Here is a 25,763-nt window from a genome sequence, read left to right on the forward strand (position 1 = left end):
AATTTTTTGTATGATGTAAAGAACATAAAATATATTAATAATTTTTAGATTAACTACCCGTTGAAATGATAATATTTTGGATATAGTAGGTTAAGTAGATTATATTATTTAATTTCACCTGTTTCTTTTTATTTTTTAATGTGGCTACTAGACAATTTAAAATTACGTATGTGGCTCGCATTGTATTTCCATTAGACTGCACTGCCCTAACGCCTCCACTGCATATAATAAATTAAATCCATTCCCATGCAGTCAGGCTGAGTGAACTGAGAAAACTTTGGTCACTCAAATCAGTGAGTCACAGTTTAGAACAGGATGAACAGCTAGGTGCTCTGGGAGGTGTTTCAGGATTTATGTGTTAAAGGCTATAAGGCCTCTGTTTTATTTCTACTTTTATAAAAAAAAATCTGTCAATAAAATAATTACTTAAATATTTTATCCCTTTAACTTAGAACAGACTAGGAGCCTCTGTGTGCGCACTCAGGAAACGGGCGGGGTCACGGAGATCAGATGAGCACAGTCAGGATTTAGTTGGTTTATCATGGTTTTTACCATTCCATAGCTTTTTAACTAATTTTGCTCTTACTCATATATGATTTCATTTATGCCCATAATGGACCATGCATGACTAAAGGCAGGCTTCAGGAATGCCAATGACAAAGTACAAGTTAGTGAGAAGTTAGAAATAAGAGAAGTAGAATTATCATAAAAATGGTAATTCTGCAAATTATCTGAAGATGCTCTTTCTCTGTGTCTTAAGTTATATACATCTTATCACAATTCTTACCGTCTCTAATATAGCAAAATCCAGTATAATTCAGATTCCACACATTTAAAATTTTAGGCAATCTTAAATTTTATTTTTATTTAATTTTATTTTTAAATTTTATATTTTTAATATAATTTTAAATAATGTACTGATCTAAATAAAATACTCTTTAGATATAAAATCACTTCCAGAGGGGGTTTTTACAATTCAATATTACTATGAAAGCAAATTATTAAATTACAAGAAAAACCTGGGGAGTGGGGATTTAGACTATCTTGTCCTCTGAAAGGCTCCCTTCAGCCCTTCCTAGCTCCCTAAACCTCCGCAGGACCTGGGTGGATGGAGCCCCTCCTACCACGCCCTCACTCTCAGACAGACCCGGCACTTTCAGTTCCTCCCTTCACCTTTAGTTTAGGTGTCTGCCACCTCTACAAAGATGTACGCTCCTTGTTTCATTCATCTTTTATCTTAGTACACAGCACAGGGCCTGGCACACAGAAGACTCTTCATAAGTCTTACTAATGTCCCCAGCACCTTAGGAGCTTTCCAACATGGAGTAAACTGTGTCCAACCCCAGGGTACCTGCCCACTACTGGAGTGGTCCACTTAGGGGAAAGGAAGTCAGCTGGACTAGAGACCACAAGTGCCTTTCTCAGGAAGCAGCTTTCTGAAGGTGTCAGCGGCCTCCTACCCCATCCCCCTCACAAGTGTCAGTGAGAGTGATCACTTGGCTGGGGAAGTGGCAGGGGAAAGAACAAAGCACAGGGCTTTCCACTGTATTTTTTCACTCCACTGCCAGAGTCCACTCTGTGTGTCCCATGTTGGGGTTCCTCTGGTGATGAACAAAAGCTGGGAGGTGAAGAGCTGAAATAGGCATTTGCCAGTGGCCTCCTACCTCCCCAGACCTGGCCTCTGGGCGCTCATCTGCCAGTTCATTGGCTGAGGCCCTCCACTGGCCCCCCTGCCTCTTCCACCTCTTCTGCAGCATTTAAACACAAACAGCCAGCTCTGCAGTAAGGAGACCCTGTGCTTCATCTCCCTGAGCCTGGCTGTCCAAATGTGTTCCTCAGGGTAAAAAGAGGGGAAAAAGAAAATGGGAGCTGCTCTTTGAGATGTCACTGGTCTTTTTGCCATCTGTTAGCGAAGTATTCATAATTGACGGTAAGACAAACTTTTAAATAAATAATTTTCGGGCCAGCCCGGTGGCTCAGGCGGTTAGAGCTCCATGTTCCTAACTCCGAAGGCTGCCGGTTTGATTTCCACATGGGCCAGTGGGCTCTCAACGACAAGGATGCTAGTTCAAGTCCTCGAGTCCCACAAGGTATGGATGGTGGGCAGTGCCCCCTGCAACTTGCAATAGCAACTGGACCTGGACCTGAGCTGCGCCCTCCACAACTAAGGGTGAAAGGACAACAACTTGACTTGGGGAAAAAAAAGTCCTGGAAGTACACACTGTTCCCCAATAAAGTCCTGTTCCCCTTCCCCAATAAAATCTTTAAAAATACAATAAATAAATAATTTTCCTTTTTCCATTCAACATACTTGAGTGCCAAAAAAGCTACCAGTACTCCGGCAAATACAAAGGTAATAAATAACAAAACAGCTGATACTTCCATGCTGAGTTCTGTTCAGAATGTTCCACGTATATGTGCTCAGTTAATCCTCACAGCGGCCCTAATATACTCTTAATTATGCTCACTTTACAGATGAAGAAACTGAGGCTGGAGAGATTAAGCAATTTGTCCAAAGTCATTAAGGCACTGTCACTGTCCTCAAATTATATACAGTTTCACCTGTGTTGGAGGGGTAGGTATACACTGAAAACAGGGTAATAAGAAACAACAGGTGTGTAAAAAGCTTGCAACTTTTAGCCAAAGCTGAATGGGATTTTCAGAGGAAGGAAAACCATATCCAGCTTGGTAGGTAAGATGTTGTAACAGTCTACAGGAAGGGTTTCCTGAGCTGCATCTCAAATAACTGCTTTTATTCAACAAATTCACTTATTCAACAAATATTTACAGAACGCTTACTATCTATGTGCTAGGGATGGTGCTAGTTTGAAATTGAATAAAAACAGCAACATGGGGACCTAAAAGGCTTGACGTAGAGTTTTAAAAAATCTCCAAACGAAAGACCTGGACAGAGGCAGAACAAGCTACCCACACGGCCGTGCCACCTACGGAGTGGGAAGGAGCAGAGAGGTGTGCCCTCACTGCACAGACCCCCTCCCCACCCTCAGCAGCCTCCGTGAGGGCCTAGAGCAGGGCCTGCTCACCACTGCCTCCATAGCAGCCCACAGCGCCCAGCAGAGCCCAAGAAGTACTCATGGAATAAATGGGCGCCAGGCTGCCAGCGAATGTGATGAGCTAGGTGGTCACATGCAGAGATACCCCGGGCATGGCAACAGGCCACCCAGACATTCCCTGGGATCTGGTGGGTCAGTGGGTGCTGCCGTGCTGGCCAAACCCTTGGCCTGACACTAAGGGCTGAACATGAGCAGGACCAATTCAGGCTTCATTACCCTCTGCTTCTGCAAAGAGGAAAGGGTGAGTCCCTGTCCAGGAATCACCTGTCACCTGGGGGAAGGGTAGGCTCAAAGGAAGACCCTAAATGAACAACACTGCTTTCTTTCCCTTTCCACCTCTACAGGTGGTTCTTAGATATTTTCACCTCCAGGATTCTCCCATACCAACACTCCATTCATTCCCTCCTCCCACAGCCATAAAAAAGCATCAACTGAATTAATGAGGAGAAATGACCTGTTTCTGATGAGCCATGTCAAAGAAATGTGGGCAGCCTTGTTTAGATATCATAAAAAGAGGTGCTTCAATAAACAGGTGGAACTGTGGCTGGGGCGCAGGCGCCCTGCTTTCCGGTACAGAGCCCTTTGCTTTTCACCTGAGCCACTCTGCTTATTAAGTCATCTAGGCACATACCTAAACGCAGCAGGCGTGCTGCAACCTTCTAACGAACAGGACATAATTCTATTGTGCTAAGTACAGGATTTTCATAAAGTAGGTTATCTGTGCTAGAGTACTGCAGTTTTTAGATGCACATACCTCATCAACCAAGAAAAGGAATTCTACAAGTTTACAGTTTTTAATATTTTTCCAACTGTGATTCTTATCCTAAGACTCACAGCCTAAGAACAGGCTTCATTCAGGTCAGTGAGATTCTGAGAGGTTACATAAGCATGTGCATAAGCGTTTATGGAGAATTTGTCCCTCTGAGGAGATCTTTAAAGGAGTTGGACTCAAAGAGCTAAAAAACTTGGGCTTAGGATATATTCTGAGGTTAGCATACTGCAATGTTATAAAACTTTGCGGGGTAAAGGCTAAGGGGTTGACGTTTCTTTTTCGGGTAATGAAAATGTTCTAAAATTGATAATGGTAACAGCTATACAACTCTGTGAATATACTAAAAGCTATTGAGTTGTATACCTGAAGTGGGTAAAACGTATTGGTATGTGAATTAATAAAGCTGTTACAAAAAAAACCAACCAACTTTCCAGGAAGACCCCTGTTACTCTGCAATGGATTCCTCAAACTAACATGCTAATAATGGTGAACCTCTTGGCCACCAAAAAATAACTACTCGGTTATCTGAAGATAACAATGACAATGGCATTTCCTTCGCTTTTCAAGTTTTTTTAGTAAGCAGGAAGCATCACCTGGTATCTTTTTTTTCCCCCAAGACTTTATTGGGGAACAGTGTGTACTTCCAGGACTTTTTTCCAAGTCAATTTGTTGTCCTTTCAATCTTAGTTGTGGAGGGTGCCGTTCAGCTTCAAGTTGTTGTCCTTTCAGTCTTAGCTGTGGAGGGCGCAGCTCAGCTCCAGGTCCAGTTGCTGTTGCTAGTTGCAGGGGGCACTGCCCACCATCCATACCTTGTGGGACTCGAGGACTTGAACTGGCATCCTTGTGGTTGAGAGCCCATGCTCCCACCAACTAAGTCATCCGGGAGGCAGCTCAGCTCAAGGTGCCTTGTTCAATCTTAGTTGCAGGGGGTGGAGCCCACCATCCCTTGCGGGACTCCAGGAATTGAACTGGCAACCTTGTGGTTGAGAGCTCACTGGCCCATGTGGGAATCGAACCGGCAGCCTTTGGAGTTAGGAGCACGGAGCTCTAACCGCCTGAGCCACCGGGCCAGCCCAACACCTGATATCTTGATCTTCAGCCAGAACCGGCCAGACTTACCCCAGATTTGGTAGCCAGAAAGATCAGCTGGAGACTAAATTGTCAATCTCCACAAACTCTTCCCCTCTGAAGCCCAAGGATTTACCCAAAACAAAGTGCTCATCCCAACTTTGGGTGGTGAACACACAATGCAATATACAAATGACGTATTATAGAACTATACACTTGAAACCTGTATCATTTTACTAACCAATGTCACCCCAGTAAGTTTAATTTTAAAAAAAGAGAAATAAGTGCTTGTCCCATAGTCCTTAGTCAAAAGTTTCAAACTGAAAATGAAGTTTCAAACTGTCCTCTCTAAAAAGGAGTCACACCTGAATTTCCCCCTACCATGTGCATGTTACTCATGAAAGAAGTCACTGACAAGACTGATTTCCACTTTGAGAAAAACAATGAAAAAGTCTATTGCTCTCCTTCCCACAGCACAATCTCAAGATCACACTCCATGTGGAAGCTCTGTACACATGGGTGGCTGTGTCCACGATTCCCGTGGGGAGCAAAGCACATAACTATCTTTTCACATAAAATAAACTTCAGCCCTGGAATCCTACATTTCCTTCTAGTAACTACAGCCAGCTTCTTACTTATATTCCTACCACAAGAAAGCTTTCTAGTGGGATAACCCTCCTCAGAGGTGACATATGAGGATTAAGAATCACCAGCCCCTAAAATTAGGCTGCAAAAAATTGACTTCAATAGGAATAGATTACTTACAATCTCTAAATTACCAGTCTCTAAATGCTTCCAACTCAATTTTCTGACTGCACCCACCATAGGTTTCACGAACAAGTGAGGAAAAATACTTAACCAAGTAGGAGACGAGTGGTTAGATTCCCAGAAAATAATTATTATTATTTTATTATGTAATATGTGGAAGTGCTACAAGTTAACTATCATACTGTCTGCATTTGGCTATGCAAATGTCTTCAAAAAAACTTCTGAAGTATTCAGTATAACTTGGAATTCTAAAAAGCTTCCAAATAGCATCCCAAAAGGAAGCCCAGATAGATTCCGGTATGGAGCACTGTATTGTCTTAAAATGTCTCATAATTTGGCATCACATTTGAATAGGTATTCTGGTAATAAGTGGAAAGAATTTAGAAGATTATATTTTTTTTAAAAAACGTCACTGATTGAGAAGCTGAAGCTATATAAACCAAGCCAGAAAAGGAACTTCAAAACCATGTGTTATGAGAGGTAAAGATTCTGGTTGACTTGTATACACTCTGTAAAATGGAAGATCTCAGAATCCGATAGAACAAAAGCTCCATGAAAGCAGAAGCTGTCTAATTCACCATCACACCTCCAGCATGTGCCTGGTACATAGTAGGCACTCATTGTATTTTTGTTGAATGAATGAGTATTGTTGAATAAACTGTGCAGGAATGCAGGTTGCAAAATCAAAGGTTCAAGGAGAGATCCATTTTCAGGAAAGATCTTAACATGTAATATAATCTTTTCCACAGATTTTAAAAATTTTTCTGTTATGCCTCAAACATCACTAAAATTATCTTTTGTTTCTCAAGAACAAAATGCACCAAATGCAGAGTAAATGGGCCCTGATCAGATGAACCTCAGAGAAGTACATTTTAAAAGGTGGAAATCGAGATTAAGAGCTATCACACTACAGCAGATTGACCAGCAAAAATTGGATATGCGTATTTGATAACACCCCTCTTCAAAACTGTCAGTTTCCTCTGGTTTCTATTTCAACTAGATAAGCATTTTTTCAGTCTATTGACTTTAAAAGTTTTCCTTTTCATGTAGCCAGGAACTTACAGATTTCCCTTATTCTCTTACTTCTCCCAAACTTTCCCTCAATTTACATGTGTGGTTTTTTACCAGAATTCCTTTTGTTTAGAAAATCCTTCCCTTTCCTCCCACCCCATGCTGAAAAGTTCCTCTCCCTAAATACTGTCCTTCATGTATGATTTTATAGAAACTTCATTTTATTGCAGCAGAGGCCTGGTTTGTTTCCTGAAGCTCAATTCACTGTGCTCCATAAAAGTGAAAATAAAATCATTTAAACACAGTCAGGCACAGTATCACCTACCAACCTGCATACTTTCTGCCAGTTGCTCATCTCAATATGCCTCTCTGGTGGTGACCTACTGTTCCTTCATCCTTCCGGCATCTGCAGTTTCCAATCCACAAAATTTTTCCCTCCCAAGTCCATAAATCTTAAATCATAGATAGCCCTAAAATTTTCTCCTGTAAATTCTGTTTCCCAAGGCTAAACAACCTTGATAAATGAAAGGAACTATATAGAAAAAAATTAGCTTGCTTGCAATATTAACACTTTAATGTGTTTAACCCTTTGCATATATGTTGCCAAGGAGTGAAAAGAGGGAAGAACAACTGAATGCACTTTACAAACATTTCGTAAAGCAGGTCTGGCATTTAATCCATTTATAGATGATAAAACTAAACATCAAAAAGGTTAAGTGACTTGCCCAACCAATGTCACATGACTAGCAAGTGTCAGCACAAACCCCTATGAAGGTCTTACCTCTTCCAACCCAAAGGCTGTCTACCATATACTGTCTCTGTTTCTATCCCACAGCCAAGAAGCAACATCTTAGAGATTCAGTATTTCAAAGGGAGGATGTCCCTCTGACTTTGGGGACACCATCTCCCTTCAGCTAACAAGCCAGAAAGCTATCTTCAATCTAACCAACAGAAAACAACGCCTTTTTCTTCTATATACCACCCTTAACAACTACGTTCCAAAATAATTTCCAACAGTTCCTGTTTTAAAGGGACTTACTCATAGGCATTAATAGTCCAAAAAGTTTGCATCAGCATATGATCTTCTCAGTAAAGTTCATGGCTGATGCAACATTTCTCAGTCTTATATTTTACAGCTAAAATGACAAGAACGCAGACGAGTCAAAAATTATGTAAGACAATGCTACTTTTTTTTTTTTTAACTCCACCACATCTGCCTCTATGGGCCTCCTGTGAGTCACTGTCTTTTGTGTTCAGTCATTGTTATAAGGATTGCCATTCTCTCTACCTTAAATTATTTCACTTTGTTTCTTACAGCTCTGCAATAAAATCTGAATCCTATTACACCTTTCACCACCTTGCTGAAGCACTGACCCCTTAACTTAATGCCTCAGATACCATGTTGTCCCAATTTTAATCACTACATTTTACACAAACAGAAAGAGGCAAAGTATAGTTGCAAATTATTTATCCATTCAACAAACACATATGAAATCCTATCAGATGCCAAGGACTGGGACCCACCCAAAAATGAACAAGAAATGTCTTCCTCTCACGGCCTAATGGAGAGGAATACTAAAGAAGTAATTACAGAATAAACTGATCAATGTTAAGGTGGAAGTGAGCACATGGTTTGGGGTAGTGGCCATCATGGAATGCTTCCTGGAAGAAGTGGTCTGTGAACATTTATAAACATCTCTCTTTACTCTCAATACAAAATATACTTAAAGACTCAACCCCACTCCCTAAAGGTTGTAACATTTACTTGCATCAGTCAAGCCAAAAATCTATTTTAATAGCAGAATTTATTCTTGACTCCCAGACCTAAATTTCAACCCTTAACGCATACTCCCTTAGCACAAATTACAGAGGATTTAACAAATTCTGTCCTATACACTGCCTTGTCCCAAGTCCATCGAACAGAATTAAAGATAGCACAAGGAAATAAAATGCACTTTTTAAAAATATCACTTCCTAACTGGAAATGAACACTTTGAACAATCCAAGCCCTACAAAGCATGGTTGTCGGAAGAGGAAACTGAGGTTCAAAAAGTCCCACTTTAATACAACAGAATAAAAGGTCTCTTTGAAGTCACCAGAACAGCTTGGACAAAAAGAGAAACAGAAGGCGATTGTGGGGCATTAGCCTCCAGATGAAGAACCCCAAACACACTGCAATGGTAAACAAACAAGCCTCTGAGCTGGAATCTGATTTCATGACCTAACAAAACACTACAATTTAAGGAATCTCTCTCCCCATTCATTATTTCCCAAAGTCCCACTGGCTGGCAGCTCCTGTTTTGTGTTTTTTTAAAAAACTGGTTCCTGGATTTATTACTTGTAAATTATAATGCATAGTGTGCTTTTTCAAAAAAAAAGGACAGGCAAATGAAAATAACCGTGGTTTTAAAGCCACATAAAAGACAGTATATGTTATAGACATGAACTCTGCCTGTGTTTACTGTGAGGATCTATTACTCCTTTATGCTACTCCAGTGGATTTTAAACTCAAATGACTGTTACAACGGCCCACTCAGTCGCAGACTGGGGGAGGGAAGGAGCACGTCCATACAGACACCTGCCTCAGCAGGAGCCCAGCCTGCCTGCTCACGATTTCCCCACGCCCCGGCCCAGCAGCTGGCCTGGAAATGGGGCTGCACCCCAGCCCCTTGCACTCTGCCACCCCAACAAGTAGGCTTAAGTCATTTCCATTTGGCCGGGCACACCCGCATCCCCCCCACTCACCCCCAGATGAAAGGAGGGAAACTGCAGCCCTAAAGAGGAGGCTGGCGACAGGCAGAAGCGGATGAGAGGGTCCCGAGCGGTCTGGTGACCCCGCCGGCGCAGGGGGGCCCGGGAAGCCAACACCTCCCCCAACTCGGAGTCCCCTTCCAGGGCAGCGCCGAGCCCCTCCCACTCCCTGGCCCGCGGGGCTGCGATCCCCACCCGCGACCCCTCCGGACCTCAGCGATCGCCTGGGCCCCGGGGGCCCAGACCCAGAACCACCGCCACCGAACAGCCCTCCCGGCCCGGGCTGCCGACCCCTGCCTGGGTCCCCGCCCCGGCGACCCTGCCCGGCCGTCCGCTGCCCGCTCGCGGCCCGGGGCCGCCCCGCGCCGCCCGCCCGCCCGACGGGCCGCGCACCGTGTGGGACTGCAGGGTCTGGCTCGCCTCGATGGCTGCTGTCAGCGGCACCGTGTCGTCTAGCAGCACCTTGCCGGCCGGCGGCTTCTCCATAAAGGCCATCCCGGGACGCCCCTCCGCCACCGCCTCGGGACCAGGGGCAGGAACCAGAGGCGCCGACTCCCGCCGCCCGCCCGGCTCCGCCGCTGCCGCCGCTGTCAACACGCGCCGCCCCACGCGCCGCCACCACCCGCCGGGCCCGCGGGGTCCTAACGCCGACCGTCCCCCGCCGCGGTCGCTGTCAGTACTGGCTGCCCTTCGCTCTGCTGCCTCCCGCGAGGTCCTAGCGCCAAACTTCCGCATTCGCCGCTGCCCTGGACCCGCTCCTCCAAGGTCCTCGCAGCCGCACCGCAGACCAGGTACCCTTAGCACCGAGCCTCAGATCAAGGGACACCTAAGCCATCAGCCATCACCTCCAGAGATCCTCGGATCCGAAGAAACCGCTCCCTGAGTCCTGCGGTCCAGGAACCCTCAGGGCCAAAGATCCCCAAATGAAGATTCTCAGTGTTCGGCTTTTCACATTAGGACCTCACAAGCTGGGCCTGCAGACTTGAGACCTTTACAGCTGGACCTTTCCCACCCAGGCCTCCCAGGCCCAAGGACCCTAAGACCCAGAAAAAAGGCATTCAAGTTGAAACCCTCAATCTGCACCCTGCAGACCCAGAGACTTTCTGAAACAAGTCCCTCAGATTCAGGTTTAACAGGAACTTTTGAACTTCATCCTTCAGATCCAAGAACCTAAGAGTTGGGACCTAAGAATTAGATCCCACAGTTGGAACCATTGGACTCCAGAACCCTCAGACCCAAGCTCTTTGAACTGGTGGCCTTAGAAACTGGGCACTTGTCCAGGGACTCCCAGCTTCTTCCCTTGGCCCCAGCTCTTAGCTCACAAGGCCTTCAACCCTGAGATCCCTCAACCAAGATCCCTCAGACTTGCGGTCCTCAGTCCCACTGTACCAGCTCCAAGAACCTCAAACCCAGAGCCAGAAAACTTTGTGCTCACATTCTGCCTGAGCCCAAGGCTACAATCCTGGCACTCCTTACAACACACACCCAGGCCACTCCACACACACATAGAAATCCCACCCACACTGCACTTTCCCAGGGCAGCATCCTAAGATGATGTGGAGAATTGGACTTGAAATTAGATGACCAGGATATCCAGGGCTCTGGCATTTACCAGCTGTGTGACCTTGAATAAGTTACCCACTCTCTCTGAGCCTACCTCCCCATCTGCAAAATGGAGATAATACTTGTATGGAAAGTTTGGTATGAAGAATGCAATACGATGGAAAGGGGACTGGCACATAAAAGTTCAAACAATATTACTTTCTTTTTTCCCCTACAGTTTACAGAAGGGAAGGTTTCTAACTTAAATTTTTCTCCCCTAAATTTCTACATTCAGAAAACAAGAGAACAAAGTTTCTTGGTAACACTACCACCACCAACAAAATTTGACATCACAGGTCTGGACAGTATCTAAAGGGCACCCTCTCCAGATCTCAAGCTTAATGGGATTGTTGGGCAACCCCAAGTGGTCAAGTAGCTTTGACAAACTGTCTTAGAAGCCAAGATCCAATGGATAGAGATGGGAAGAGAGAAATATGGAACTTCATGATTCAGTCCTAAAATAATCAGAACTCTTCCTGCATTCCTTTTTTTTTTTTTTTTTTTTTTGCCAGCATGTTTAAAAGCAGCAGTCTATTAAAACAAAACCATGTATAACTTAGGGAGGATTCAACTTTTTATTTTCATTTCTTGAAGGCGAGTAGATTATTTCATTGCCAGAATCACAGACACCCAAATTCTGCTTCAATCATTACTATCATGTGGGCTGGCCAAGACAAGGCTGTTCTTGCATACTGCTAGTGGGAGTATAAATTGGTCCAACCTTCCTGAGGGCATTTATTCATTCAATAATTATTTACTGAGTACTTACCATATGATAGGCCTGGTGCTAGGAACTGGGATTTGACAATACATATCAAGGACTTTGAAAATGTTCTCCTCCAGTAATTCCACCTCTAGGAGGTATCCTAAGGAAATAATCAGAGATCAGTGGAAATATATAGCATGCAAGGATAAGTATCTAACAAAAGGAAATTGAACAAATCATGGTACAATCATAAATAGAGTATTTTGTTATGGTTAAAAATCAAAGACTAATAATGTTGGGATATATTCTTGATGTAATAGTAAGTGGGGGAGAAAAGCAATACAGTTGACTCTTAAACAACATGCATTTGAACTGCGCAGGTCCACTTATCTATAGATTTTTTTCAGTACGTATACAGTCAGCCCTCAGTATCCCCAGTTTCGCATCTACAGATTCAACCAACTGCAGATCAAAAACAGTATTTTTGATCACAGATGGGAATCTGCAGACGTGGAGGGCTGGCTATATGCATTGTTCTGTACCGTTTTATATAAGGGACTTGAGCATCTGAAGATTTGGTATCCTTGATGGCGGTCATGGAACCAATCTACCCATACCAAGGGAGGATTATAGTTACGTTTTGGGGGAATCGAAAGTTATATGTGGATTTTTTGACTGCATGGGGTACAGTGTTCCTAACCTGTGTTGTTCAAGGGTCAACTGTATATGCATTTGTATGACCCCAAGTTTTAAAAATATATTTAACAGGTAAAACACCAAAAGGAGATATACCAAAATATTAACTTAGGGTCTTTAAGAAGTGGTATTTTCGATTTTTATGCTTTGCTGTGTTTTTCAAAATGTGTCTAATGAAGATATTTTACTTGTATAATTGGGTGGGGGGAAATACCATACAATGAGTTGCAGAGGTCATGAAATAACCTTGTCTAGTCTTCCTTACTAAGAAAAGGAAACTGAAAGTCAGAAGTCAGATAAGTAATGGAATGAAGCCAGAGTAATTCAATCCAGACTTTCCCTTTTTCTGGAAACTCAGAAGAGATTCTATGGTGAGTCTTTTCATCTTCCCAAATCAGTGCCTTGTCAGTGACCCTCTGAGGATCCTGGACTGAACTAGACCCCTAGATTCTCTGAAGACCAGGCCCCAAACCTCACGGAACAGCCTCAACAGCTTGGCTTTTGAAGTGGCTCACACTGAATGTGGGGAAACCCTCCTTAAGCAGAGCTGAGATGAATCAAATCATCTCTGCTTCCAGTCTGTCTGGGTAAAGTTAATGAGGTATTCAGTATCTTAGTTTTTGCCACATACACTACTACTCAGGGCTAGCAGGGCAAAAAAAAAAAAAAAAAGATTTATATTCTTGTATGTTGGCCTACAGGTTGCTTACCTAACAACTTGGTTTGGCCAGACTGACTGAAGATAATGAGTTTTAGTGAGGATGCTTCTAGACCTGGCAACTGCTCTACAAATCCAATCAGAAGCTTATAAAACACTCAGTGCTTCCTAAGCAGCATCACCTCCCAACCCAAAATGATTTTATTTCTTTAAATATTATGATCTGCATAGAAAAACAATAAAATTCAACTCCAATTTGGTCATTCTTATTTCCCTTAATGTGTTGATATTGTCCATCTAATTGCAGAGGAACATTCCCCAGGGTTTATAAGGTCCTATGAACTGTGTTTAAGAGCCACCCCAGAAATTGATTGTGGCCTAGAAATCGACTGTGGGGCCTATTAATCCTGCTCTATTTATGTAGTGTCAACATTAGTCTTGGGTTTTCTTGTGATTTTGAACTTAAATGGTTTCTTCTAGTTGGTCACATTGCTCAAACCCAAAATTTCACTGAAGATGTTGAGAATTTTTCTATCTGCTGTGTTTGTAATCCAAATGAAGAGAGGCCAAGAACAAAGAAAGTGAAGCATCTGGGACCCTGGAGATAGTCAAGAGTAATTTGCAGCCCAAGAGTAATTCCAGTGCTCCCATTCAACTCAGATAGAGCCAATTAATAAATTATGCCAACACATGAGGCATTCAGAGTGGTACAGCTAGCTGCTCAGTGACAGTCAGCCCTTGGTAGAGTATGTTTTAATATAAAAACTTAATACATGTAATTTAATAGCAATTTTCTTTGGGAGTAAACATAAAAGAAAAATGACTAATAATTCAGCACAAAATGAAAACCTGTAGTTACCTAATAGGTACCCGGTGTGCATTTGGCAATTTCTTCTTTTTCTAGGTGAATACACAAGTCAAGTCCACAAGATGAATGGTGGCTGTAGTGAGGCTGTCTCCCTGTTGTTACTCAAGATTTGCTGCTCAGAAAAAGAAATGAGTGGCATTTCACCAATATGGAGATGTTTCTAATAGAATATGAAAATCTGTTAAGCAATTTTCCAGTACATTAGGCTGAAATTGCTTAAGATGAGTATATCTTTCTGTGGCAATCAAACACTGAAAGAATTGCAGACTTATAATGCCCCTATGTGGAAAATGCTAGTATGATCTGGCCTATTTTAGTCAGTACTTTTGTAGTCACTTCTATGTGTGACCTCATATAGTCAAGGTCACCTCTCAATTATCTGGGAGATTTCTTAATTTGAGGGTCACCCATGCTTTCACTGGGTCATTCCTTCCAGCAGCTTCTACATAAAGGGTTCAAAATGAAACAGCCAAACCACCATTTTTCCTTACAGCCAGCAAGCATCAGTGGTTTGAGACTCTTGACTTAGTAAGAATAACAAGTCACTTACAGAGAAGTATCCCTAACTTCTTGCCTACTTATCTTTTTATTGATTTACAGAGATCACAGACCATGACACCTAGGGAGCACTTAAAAAAGGGGGGGGGGCGGCCCAGTGGCTCAGAGCTCCGTGCTTCTAACTCCGAAGGCTGCCAGTTCAATTCCCACATGGGCCAGTGGGCTCTCAACCACGAGGTTGCCAGTTGAACTCCCGCAAGGGATGGTGGGCTGTGCCCTGTGCAACTAGCAATGGCAACTGGACCTGGAGCTGAGCTGCACCCTCCACAACTAAGATTGAAAGGACAACTTGACTTGGAAAAAAGTTCTGGAAGTACACGCTGTTCCCCAATAAAGTCCTGTTCCCCTTCCCCAATGAAAAATAAAAAAAAATGGAAACGAGCTTATTGAGAAACTACTTTTGAGTTACACGGTATAAATCAGCTATTGGCCAGATCTAACATCTTCCCCTTCCCACCATACTTGGCCTTCTTTAGAATAACCTTTTCAGTAATTCTACTCTGAAGACAAATAATCACCAAATGTCAACTTAGGAAAAGGGTAGGCAATAGGTATGGGTGGAAGCCATAAAGTAATAATATGTAGGAAAATACTACAGGGAATTCCGTGTAGCCGTGAATAAGATCTAGAACATTCTGAATATTAAAAAAAAAAATTAGACATGTTCCAAATATTTTAATGTCACATAACAAGATACTAGTATAGAAATTGACAGTACTCTAATCATGGTAACATTAGAAGACCCACAGTGTGATGGAAAAAAATGCTTTGGAGCCAGGCAGGCCCGTTTGACTCCCAGCTCTACAACATACTAGCTGTACATAGCACAAGTCACACAGTAACTGTCTTGTTTCCTTGCCTATGAAATGAGACAATATAATTTCACAAAGTTGTGTCAAGGATTAGAACTAATGTAGAAAACTGGCTCATCAGGTATTGAAAAAATGGTAGCTATTGGTACTTTTTTTCAATTAAAATGTATTGGGGTGACAATGGTTAGCTATTAGTATTAATGACCATACCACACACACTCTGTTTAGGGAGCAATACTTCAACACTGCTGCTAAGGCCCAGGAAATGAGTTCTATAGGAGTAGAACCTGAATATGGCTTGACGTCCATATTTTGTGCAAGTTCCCCATTTTTTCAGTTACATCAAATTTTCAACATGTGTTTTACCTACAAGCCTTCATCAGGTGGGTCTGAGCCTGCACGTGCTGCCCGTTCTGACACTCTCGTCAGAGGGGCACCCTTGCTTCTCACATTGATTTTGGTTATTTTCATCTCATTCACAAACAGTAGTACAATATTTAGGTTTAAAATACTCACTTTATATGCATCACTGCCCTCTAGTGACTAGAATAATTCTTTCTAATAATATGATCCCCTTAATGTAAAAAAATTAAAAATCTAATTACTGATCCACTAACATGAGGAAAAACCTTTTTCCAGTAAATGTAGGTTGATCCAACCAATTCCACTTGATCTTACCTTTCTGGTCAAAGCACCGAGCTGTGGTCAGAGCCACTATCTAAAACCACAGCACAGGCAGACCACATCTATGTTCCATTCTAGATTCTTGTCTTCAAAGGGTTAGCTATATTGCGGATGACCTTTTAGTACTAGCATATTAGGCACATTTCCTTGTCAGTACCTCTCAACTCTTAAGAACTTGGACTCCAGTGTTCCTTATACTTTTTCTTACAATTTTTTAAGAAAATAAGCATAGATTATTTATATAAAAGGGGAACCCACGATACTTTCAAGGAAAGGAGAACATAATCTGGATTACTAAAATAGAAACTTTGCATTTCAGATCTGTTCCATGTTTAGAATACCAAGAGACTGGCTAACATCCTGAAAGACTGGCCTGCTTACCTGTGGGTCAGTTAGCTTTAACCTCTAACCTCATTCACAGGGGAGAATGAATAGTAGTAGCTATTTACAGGTTAGGCCTTGTGCTTTGCTATTTGTATCATCTCCAACATCCTGTGTGGTAGGTGTTATTGTCCCCATTTTATAGATTAAACCAAGAGTTTATATAATTGAGTCCAAATCTGCACATCTGAAAGGCAAGTACCACTTGAAGGTTAGACTAGATGCCAACCATTTCATGTAACAGTAACAAAGTACAAAAAACTCTAACCCAGAAACTGCTGAAGAGCAGTATCTAAGAATGTTTACTGGTAAAAGACAAGTGTTCAAAGATGACCCAACTTCTATTGTTGCCTTCAATAATTAAATGCTAGCTAGTTATGAATTCAATGAGAAACTTATTCTGTATAGAGATAGGTAGGCTTGTGTTATCCAAATGCAAATCTAACTAGGTTTGAAATCCTAAAATAGAACCTTTAGCTAAATAACCTTTCCAGTATTTTTTCAATTAAAAAAAACAAAAAACCAGACAGATAAATATACTCAAGTCTGTGTGAAGCATAAGCCAAACTGTAAAGTGCACATGACACCTCTCTACCTCCACCCCTCCTCCAATATAGGCTGCTAGGTGTTAGCCATTCCTTGTTGAAGAGCAGCAATCCGTGTTTTCCCCAGAGGCTCTTCAGTAATGGTAACATTGATACCTGAACTTGAATCTTTAAACATGTATTTCAGGATTTGGGAGCTTCTGGGACCATAACTTTGACCCAGCCTTCCATAACAGTCTTTTTACTTTCTATTACAAAACATGACACTGCAATAACAGCAATGAACTGCTTCAGCTTTTTCACCTCTGCCGAAGCTAAAACAACTTCTCCAACATATAAAGGGGCTGGAAACTTAATTTCCTGGGAAAGAAATACACAGCCTGGCCCAGGCATTTTAGTACCCAGGAGAGCTGAAATAAGTCCATTGATCAAAACTCCATGTACAATTGTCTTTCCAAACTTGGTGTGTTTTGCAAAATCTTCATTTAAGTGCAAAGGATTGACATCCCCTGTTAATTCTGAGAAGGTAACCACATCCCTCTGTGTGAAGGCCCTGCTGAGTTCAGCCCGGTCTCCAACTCTGATGTGCAAATGCTGTAAGTGCTGCCTGCTTAGCACTGGTTGTTTCAGGCAGATTCTCCTCCGAAGCCCACCCCACCAAAGATGGCTGGAAATTACTGGCAACATCTTCAGCTCCCTCAACAAGAGTTTTTACCCTGCTTCAGTCTTCAAACATTATGCTGGCATCAAAAAGTACTTTTGAGAGCGGAGGAATGTTTCTGAAATTGAAGACTATTCAATCCAACACTAGTTCCCTACTATTACCAGATAATGCAAGGAGAAACGGAGAAACCTGTAAGAGAAAGAAAAACATTAACGCAGTATCAGGAGAAAATTGCACTGAAACACAAGGCAATGCAGAAACATGTCCAGTTTTATAGGACAAGACAAGCTGATGTAGTAGCATTTTAATGAGTCCTAAGAGGTAGCCTTAGATAAGCAAGTGGTCATGATAAGCTCAAAAAAAGCATTCCAATACATAAGGCACTAGGCATGAAGCAATAAATTTAAAGTTAAGACTTTTCCACAAGAATTCCAAATTTTATCCCCAAACTCCTCTCATACAATCTAAAATCTAAGTGCTTTGTCTCACGATTTTGGAAGCAATGAAGTCATGGATTCCCACCCCCCTCCCCCAAGGTGGATAATGTTAACCATACTAGATTTATGCAAGCACAAAAATAGAACACATATTAAAAAGCAGTTTGATCCACTACTCAGCCCTGTTCGGAATATGTGAAGGAACAGCCTTTACCTGCATCACTCTGAAAGCACATCTCTTGCCTTTATAGGATCCTAACAGGGTCAAAGAGCTCCACAACTTGACAAGGCCACTGCGGAAAAAGCAAGGAAGCATAAAGATTTGTCCCTGCAACATCTCCCTATTTCTTTTGTTTGTGATGGTCCAGAAAACCCCATTTAAATGAGAAAACTTTAAAAGTAAGAGGATAGTATATTATCAATAGGCAGCAAAAAAAATAAACCTCAATTAAGAATGTTTTTAAAATATATACAGAGGGTGGCAAACAAATGTACACACATTTTAAGACAGGAAAACTATTAAAATAGTAAAACTTGCGGGTGGGGGTTGGACGATGAGGGTAAGGGGGATCAAATATATGGTGATGGAAGGACAACTGATTCTGGGTGGTGAACACACAATGGGATTTATAGATGATGTAATACAGAATTGTACACCTGAAATCTATGTAATTTTACTAACAAATGTCACTCCAATAAATTTTTTAAAAAAAGAAAAGAAAAAAATTAAAAAAAATTTCTTCTAAAAAACATAAAAATAAAAGTAAAATAGTAAAACTTAATATATACCGATAACAAATGAATACAAGTCACGTTTGACTTCTGCAATTACAAGAGGTGCTCAAAGTGGTTACCATCAGCGTCCAGACACTTCTCATTACGGCAAATTACTGCTTGAGCAACGTTGACCGAAGTGTCCAGTTGCATACATTTTTTTGGCACGCCTGGTATTTCTGAGTTTGCAACCGTGACTGTCAATGGGAAACACCACAGTTGTAAACAAATCCCAAGTTTTGCTCTCTAGAGTGTAAATGCTTACTGCATAAATGTTCATATTCTCCCCAGTTTAAATTTCCAAAAGCTAATCAGAGTTCACAATGACAAAGCTCTTCTATTCAAAAGGAGCATTTCTGCTCTATCTCTCCATCCGTCTCTGCTGTTACACTAGAAATGTTCCGCTGTCTGCCGTACCTGCTACATACTCTCAAGATGGCTGACAAAGTCTTCTCTTCGTAGGTCAGGATGTCCACGGGTAAGGCAGCACCAACCTAAGTGTGGAATAATGCTATTAGACTATTGTCATCATTAGTCTTGAACTCTGATAACTAATCCTGTCAGGTGCTTTTCTCCTCCAAAAAAGCAGTATTTTATTTAATGGTCCTGGACTACTGGACCTGCGCATTTACAACCCTCTTCCCACGCCTTAAATGTTCCTCCTGTAACTCTTCCCCCTTCAAGTCTTCATTTAAGTTGTTCCCTCCCGAAGATTAAGCTCAGTCACTTGCTATGTCCTTCCATGCCATGTACAAGACCCATACTTCCTCTTTCATTAGACTCACCATTCTTGCCATTCATTTAGTAGGAAATGTGGTTTCCTACTGAAAATAACCAGGACCATTAGTTCACGAGACAGAGGCCATCTCTGTTTGTTTATAGCTATATCCCCAGGAACCAGGTTTTATACTTGATATACAAAAGGTACATTTTTTTCCTTAAACTTTTTATTTTGAAAAATTAGAGCCACAGGAGATTGCAAAGAAATGTAAAGGAAGGTTCCATGCACCTTTTACCCAGCACCCCTTCCCCTACGAACACGTTATATAACCATAGTACTGTATCAAAACCAGGAGACTGAAATTGATAAACCAGTTTTTTTCAGATTTTACCAGTGATATTTCCACTCATATTTGTGTGTGTGTGTGTGTGCATAGTTCTATGCAATTTTACCACCTACGTAGTTTCATGTAACCACACAATCAAGGTAAAGAGCCATACCGTCTCCAGGGGCCCCTCCTTCTACCCCTTTAGTCACACCCACCCTTCCCCCACATCCTTTACCCCAGGCAACCACTCATCTTTCTCCAGATTATGCAATTATGTTATTTCATTATGGAAATGGAATCACCCAGTATGTTACCATTTGGGATTGGCTTTTTTACTTAGCCTAATGCTCTGGAGATTTGATCAAGTTGTATCAATAGTTTGTTCTTTTTCATTATTGAATATATGCCACGGTATGACTGTACTATAGTTTATTCACCCATTGAAGGGCATCTGGCTTATTTCTATTTTGGGTTTCTTACAAATAAAGCTGCTATGAACATGCACATACAAGCTTTTGTGTGAATATTAAGTTTTCATTTCTCTAAGATAAATGCCCAGATGTGCAACTGCTGGGTTGTATGGTAGGTACATGTTTAGTTTAACAAACTGCCAAACTGTGTTCCAAAGAGGCTATACCATTCTACATTCCCACCACCAATGTATAAGTGACAGTTTCTCCACATCCTCACCAGCATTTATTATCACGATTTTTTCTTTCAGTCATTCTGCTAGTGGTATCTCACTGTGTTTTTAATGTGCATTTCCCTAATGGCTATGATATTGAACATCTTTTCCTTCATGTGCTTCTTTGCCAACTGTACATCCTTTTTAGTGAAATATCTGTTCAAGTCTTTTGCCCATTTTCTTAACTGTATTGTTTGGTTTTTTTTTTACTACTGAGTTTTGACAGCTCTATATATTCTAGATATTAATCCTTTGTCAGATACGTGGTTTGCAAATATTTTCCCCCGGTCTTTATATGTTTTTTCATCCTCTTAAGCAAGTCTTTGTGGAGTAAGTTTTTAATTTTGATGAGATGCTTAGCAGATTCTGATTTGACAAAACATATGAATCAAGAAATAATTTTCCTGAAAAATCACCTTTGTTCTCTCTCAAAACTCGCTTTCAAGTGAATACTAAAACAGGACTGCTCAAAGTGCTGGTCCATAATAAGGAAATGCATCAAAATGTAAATCAATAAATCACTAATCACACTGTTTAGTTCAGCTTAGTATTTTTCCTAAGGAGACTTTCTCAGTAAAGAAAGTGGTGTGCTGATTTACATTCTAGTGCAAGTCACAAATCTTCGCAATGGGCAAAAAAACAGTTTGCAGGTTGCCAATCTGGACCATACTTGGAATAGCACTGCACTAAAATAAACATTTGTCTAATGAATTCCTTGACAAAAAGAAATCATATTAGAACAAACCTACCAAAAATTCTTCATTTCTGAAAGTCTAATTCTGAAATTTCAAATATGGTTTTAAAGTTTTTAAATAATATTTGGAAAAGTGTTCCTTCAGTATTCATTACAAAGATCTTAGGAGTGTTCGATCTACCAGTGATCCCATACCTCTCCAAACAGGTCCTTTAGGGCTGAAATAAGCAGCTGTTTGAACTGTGCAGCATTCAGTCCAACTCCACAATCTTGAAATTCTCTGTAAAAAACATCACAAAAGAAAAAATACCTTGTATTAAAACTTCATGCTATTCAGATTCATACACAAGTAATCAAAAATAGAATTTAAGAGACTGCACTTACAGGCAGACTTTCATGTAGTGGTGCTCAGAGGGATTTTTGTAAACTATTCTTTCATATGTGGCAGCGGGGGCTGGCATCTTTTCCATGCTGATTACACCTACGTTGCGTCAAGAGGATTAGAAATGAACAAGGTACAAGCTATTTTTCACTTTGTTAATGAGAATTTGACCTATTTGATTTTTTAAAGAACTCCTAAGGACAGTAACTCATCTAATTCTGGTCAAACTAAGGTTGCCCATACAGACACAAAGGAAGTTTCTATATTTCATATATGCCAGACAACTGTATTATTTAAATTCTAATAACATAACCCCACCGAACATTTTCCCCTACTGAGTACCCAACTGTGCTAAATGCTTTACATGCCTTAAGTCATGTCTTCAAATGATCCTATGAGATAAAAGCTATTATTATTTCCATCTTTGAGAGGAGGACATTGAAGCGTGGCAAAGATAAGGAACACCTGCGCAAGGGAACAAAGATTCCAACCACTCCCAGCGCCTTCATGACCCTCTGGTACGATACTTCTTAATCCCCCCACCCCCACCCCCAAAAAAAAGTAAAACCATAAAGGAGTAAATCTGGGATCTGAAGGCCCTCTTCTTGTTTACTCAGTCAACGCAGAACATGAACAGAGAGCGGGGTAGCAGTTCTGCTGACTGGATCTGCAAGTTCCTTCCATCAGGCCAGGTCAACAGAGGGCTGTTTGGCAGCCCCACGAAGGACTGAGCTTGAACAGCAACGGGTTTGGGGAGGAATTCCTGGAATGGGCACTCCATGCCATTTCCAACAGATCTGAGCCTTTCAAGAACTCAGAACATGCTGCTCCCCCTGTAGAGAATCCCCGTCCTTGGCTCTGCTCCCACTTTACTCTCCCTTTCCATAGTCCCCCCCCATCCTGCGCATTGTAGCTTACAGTTCATTTCTTCCAGGACTTTCACCCCTTCCCGGGAGCCTTCTTTGACACTGTTCTGTTAGGTTCCCTTGTTATGCGATCTCTTAACCTTGTCTATGTAATACCTGGCCCCCCCACATAAGAGCCAGGAAACTGAGGCAATACCAAGGAAAGGGACTTATCCAAGGTCACATCGCTGCAGACCAGCAGCACGTGCAAAAGCCCCTGGTTCAGGCCGGTTCTGACCACTCCCACCAGAGAAAAGGAGAAGTCAGGGTGAAGAACTACATTCCTCCATCCAACCAACGTGACTATTTACTGCGTGTGGCACAGGGCGGGTACTCAGCCAGCCCACTGAGCGCACGGCTGATGCCAGGAGCGCGCGGCCTGGACCGCAAGCGCGTCTTTGGTTTCGGGACGCGGCAATGACGAGAACGGCAGGGAGAACAGGACTCAAGCACCTCATCCGTTGCCTGGCACGCGACCGGCGTTTTCCAAGTGTCACTGACTAACTGGATGGAACTGGCTGCCTGAGGCAGGGGACCGAGACGAGGCCTGGGGTTAGGGTGCCAGCAACAAGGACGACTTACAGGCTATTCTGGAAGTGAGCAGTGCTCATACTTGCACAGTGTGTACTTCCTGCCAAGAAACTGTACATTAAAAAACATGGTAAATTTTGTTGTTTCTCACACACACGCAGACCTGAGGAGCGCGGGTTGGGCGTCCCCGCTCTGAGCGTCCCCGCTCTGAGCATCCCCGCTCTGAGCATCCCCGCTCGCCGGACAGGCCTGCGCCTCAAGGTCAAGGACAGCGCTGCCCTCCGCCGGCCGCTCTGAGATTTCAAACGATGATGCCTGGGAAGCCCTTCGGACAGCCCGGCACAGTCACCAGGCTCACCACCAAAATACGGGCACTTCTCTACACTCATCGCCATCGTCACCTCTGAAATTAGCCTTGTTAACGGCCACAGGGACGCTCTGCACCTCGTCCGTCAGTCACTGCTCTCCCCGCTTCCCGCCCCGAACCAGCCTCGACCGCGGCCACCGTGAGCCAATCAAAACCTCTTGGAGCCACGTCGTCCCTCTCAGCCAAACCCCGCGGTGGGTGCCGCTTCCCCCCGGCCCCCGGCCCCGCCCCCCCGGCCCCCGGCCCCTCCGCCCGGCGCGGCTCCCGTCGGACCCCCCGACCCGACCCAGGGCCCACCGACCGCGGCACCCGTCCCAGCACGCCGCCACTTGGCTCTTCTCACACACGCACCACCTGCTAACACAACGACGTCGTGGCCTTTGTTCGTACTCCCCACGCCAACAGACGTACGCGCCCCAAGAAACTGGGATCTGCCTTGGTCACTGTTTCCCAAGAGCCTAAACCAGTGCACCGCACGTAGTAAGCACTCCGTATGTAAATCATGGACGAAATCAATGACGTTAAAAAAAAAAAAGGCTAAATCCCCTACTGTCGAGCACTTAAGTCGTTTTCAACTTTTTTCGATGAACGTCCATTTGGCGTCCGGCTGGCGCCGAGAGCACGCGCTCAGCACCCACGGTCCCGCTACATTCTCACAGCCACCCTGTGCTTCCGCGGCCGCCTTGTACAGAGGCCTCGCCTCCCACCCGCCGGGTCCTGCGCGGAAGCGGAAAAGCACCTCGGGCCACCCTGCGCCGCCCGCCGTCACTCTCGTCTTGCGCATGCGGCCTAGGCCGCGCGGCCTGCGTCACCCGCCGGCCGACTAAGCCCAGACCCGGAAAACGGCCGCTCTGCTATGGGCTTCCGCCTACCCGTCCTTTGCGGGACTACGCTGACGCCTCCCTGAGTCCTGTTCACTGCGAGCATCCGCCAAGGCCTGGAGACTCCGCCAAGGCGTCAGACTCGGAGGCCTGAGCCTGAGTCCGGGAAACTCCGGGGATGTTCACGTTCGGCTTCAGTCTGCCCGCCCCCCGGATGCGTGGCGGCTTGGCGCGGGTGTGACGTCACCGCGAGGCGTCCGCCTAAGGCCCCAGGAGCGAGTCCTCATCCGGAGCCCAGGCCCGCCGAGCTCGGCACCCTCTGGTGCCCACTCCGGGGAAAACCGCGTGTGCACGGGTCTGCATGGGGTGCGGGACTCAGGGCGTGTTTATTTGGCCAGGACGCTTGCTTCATAGTCACTCATGTATCCATGCAGTCGTTCATTCAATACATTGATATCTAGCATCTCTTGTGCTGAGCATCTCTGCCAATCACTCACCAAGGACGGGCCCTGCTCTCAGTGTCTCTTGTGGCCGACAGCACAGAGCAGGTGTTCGGTCGGCCGGAGCTGACAAAAAAGACCCAGGTGGTCCTAGTTACAAACGGAAGCCAAATGTCATCTACGCCTTTATTCATTAAGCACTTGCCGAGCCCCTTTTATGTGCTAGATACTGAGGATTCGGCGGAGAACAAAAAGGTACGGCTTCTGTACTCCTGAAACAGTCCTTGTACTTCACACTAACAACAATAACAGCTGGTATTCATCAAGTGCGTCCTTTGTGCCGGGCCCTGTGCGAAGAACTTGACGTATGTCGTCTCAGGGGGCTCTCACGACCTCATGTCGCTCTCCGTACCATCAGCCCCGTCTCATAGAGGTGGCAACAGGCAAGAGAGGCTGTTACCCGCCCGGGACCACACAGTTGTGCGCGTGTAATTGTGAGCGGGCCGTCGGACCCTGGGTGGTGTGCCCCGCACTGCACCGTCGCGTTCCCGCCACGCGTGTGGCGTGAGGCCGGGGTACCGGGCGGAGCGGCGGGGCGGCCGCAGCCAACGTCCGCAGCGAGGCCGGGGCCTGGTCTCCGCGGGCTCCCCGCTGCCCCTGGAGGACGCCGGACTTGCTCCAGGTGGGAGGAGAGGTGCAGGAAATCAACACAGGCCCCACGAACAGTGGCGTTTTCTTTCTGAAAAAAGCAGGGCTTTCAGAAGCTGCCAAAATTAGCTTCAGATTCATCGTCTATCACACGGAGAGATGAAGAGCACCAACCTCAGAGCCGTGAGCCAAAAATAGTTGGTGTAAAGTATCCGGCTCCCGGCGACACTCTGCAATGGGAGAGCGTTTCCCAGACCGGCTGCCTGGCAAACCCATCCTGCCAGGCCGCAGCCCGTGCAAACCAGTGCAGCTCGCGTGTGCCGCGTAATCAAACAATACGGCAAATGGCTAAATAAAAAAAAATTATTACAGTAAAAGACACATTGCCACCTCGCTTCAAACACACTCCGTC

At 43.8% G+C, this 25,763-nt stretch overlaps 3 protein-coding genes across 25 annotated transcripts in view; all 3 read right to left on the reverse strand.

The window, feature by feature from the left end:
* The window catches only part of PXK (PX domain containing serine/threonine kinase like), a 68,643-nt gene extending 58,588 nt beyond the window's left edge, over nt 1-10,055 (reverse strand). For 7 of the 10 annotated variants that reach the window (XM_081072013.1, XM_081072018.1, XM_081072016.1 and 4 more), the window contains exon 1: nt 9,838-10,049. In XM_081072013.1, coding sequence (XP_080928139.1) covers nt 9,838-9,939 — 102 coding nt within the window. In that variant the 5' untranslated portion in view covers nt 9,940-10,049. Of the gene's footprint in view, nt 1-9,837 lie in introns of all 10 variants that reach the window. The other 3 variants (XM_081072011.1, XM_081072014.1, XM_081072015.1) reach the window with 2 other exon arrangements.
* Nucleotides 10,056-15,192: 5,137 nt separating this feature from the next.
* HTD2 (hydroxyacyl-thioester dehydratase type 2) lies at nt 15,193-17,641 on the reverse strand (the record flags this gene model as incomplete). The annotated part of the gene is made up of 1 exon (XM_081072022.1): nt 15,193-17,641. The coding sequence occupies one exon, from the start codon at nt 17,639-17,641 to the stop codon at nt 17,138-17,140; it is 504 nt and encodes a 167-aa protein (XP_080928148.1). The 3' UTR covers nt 15,193-17,137.
* RPP14 (ribonuclease P/MRP subunit p14) lies at nt 15,193-24,479 on the reverse strand. 14 transcript variants are annotated; one of them, XR_013994872.1, is made up of 7 exons: nt 24,315-24,479; nt 21,642-21,738; nt 21,453-21,537; nt 19,247-19,323; nt 18,845-19,026; nt 18,270-18,348; nt 15,193-17,807 (listed from the first exon to the last, which is right to left on the reverse strand). XR_013994872.1 is itself a non-coding variant. In XM_081072024.1 (7 exons), the coding sequence occupies exons 3-7, from the start codon at nt 21,725-21,727 to the stop codon at nt 17,751-17,753; spliced, it is 384 nt and encodes a 127-aa protein (XP_080928150.1). In that variant the 5' UTR covers nt 21,728-21,738; nt 22,008-22,104; nt 24,182-24,220; the 3' UTR covers nt 15,193-17,750. The 14 variants fall into 14 exon arrangements, 12 of the variants coding, with proteins under 12 accessions (XP_080928150.1, XP_080928153.1, XP_080928159.1 ...); XR_013994873.1 differs by having other exon boundaries at nt 18,910-19,026; nt 24,315-24,450; XM_081072024.1 differs by lacking the exons at nt 18,845-19,026; nt 24,315-24,479 and adding exons at nt 22,008-22,104; nt 24,182-24,220.
* Between the last annotated feature and the right edge of the window lie 1,284 nt (nt 24,480-25,763).

Source organism: Rhinolophus hipposideros (assembly GCF_964194185.1).
Source record: "Rhinolophus hipposideros genome assembly, chromosome: 14".
Lineage (NCBI taxonomy): Eukaryota > Metazoa > Chordata > Mammalia > Chiroptera > Rhinolophidae > Rhinolophus > Rhinolophus hipposideros.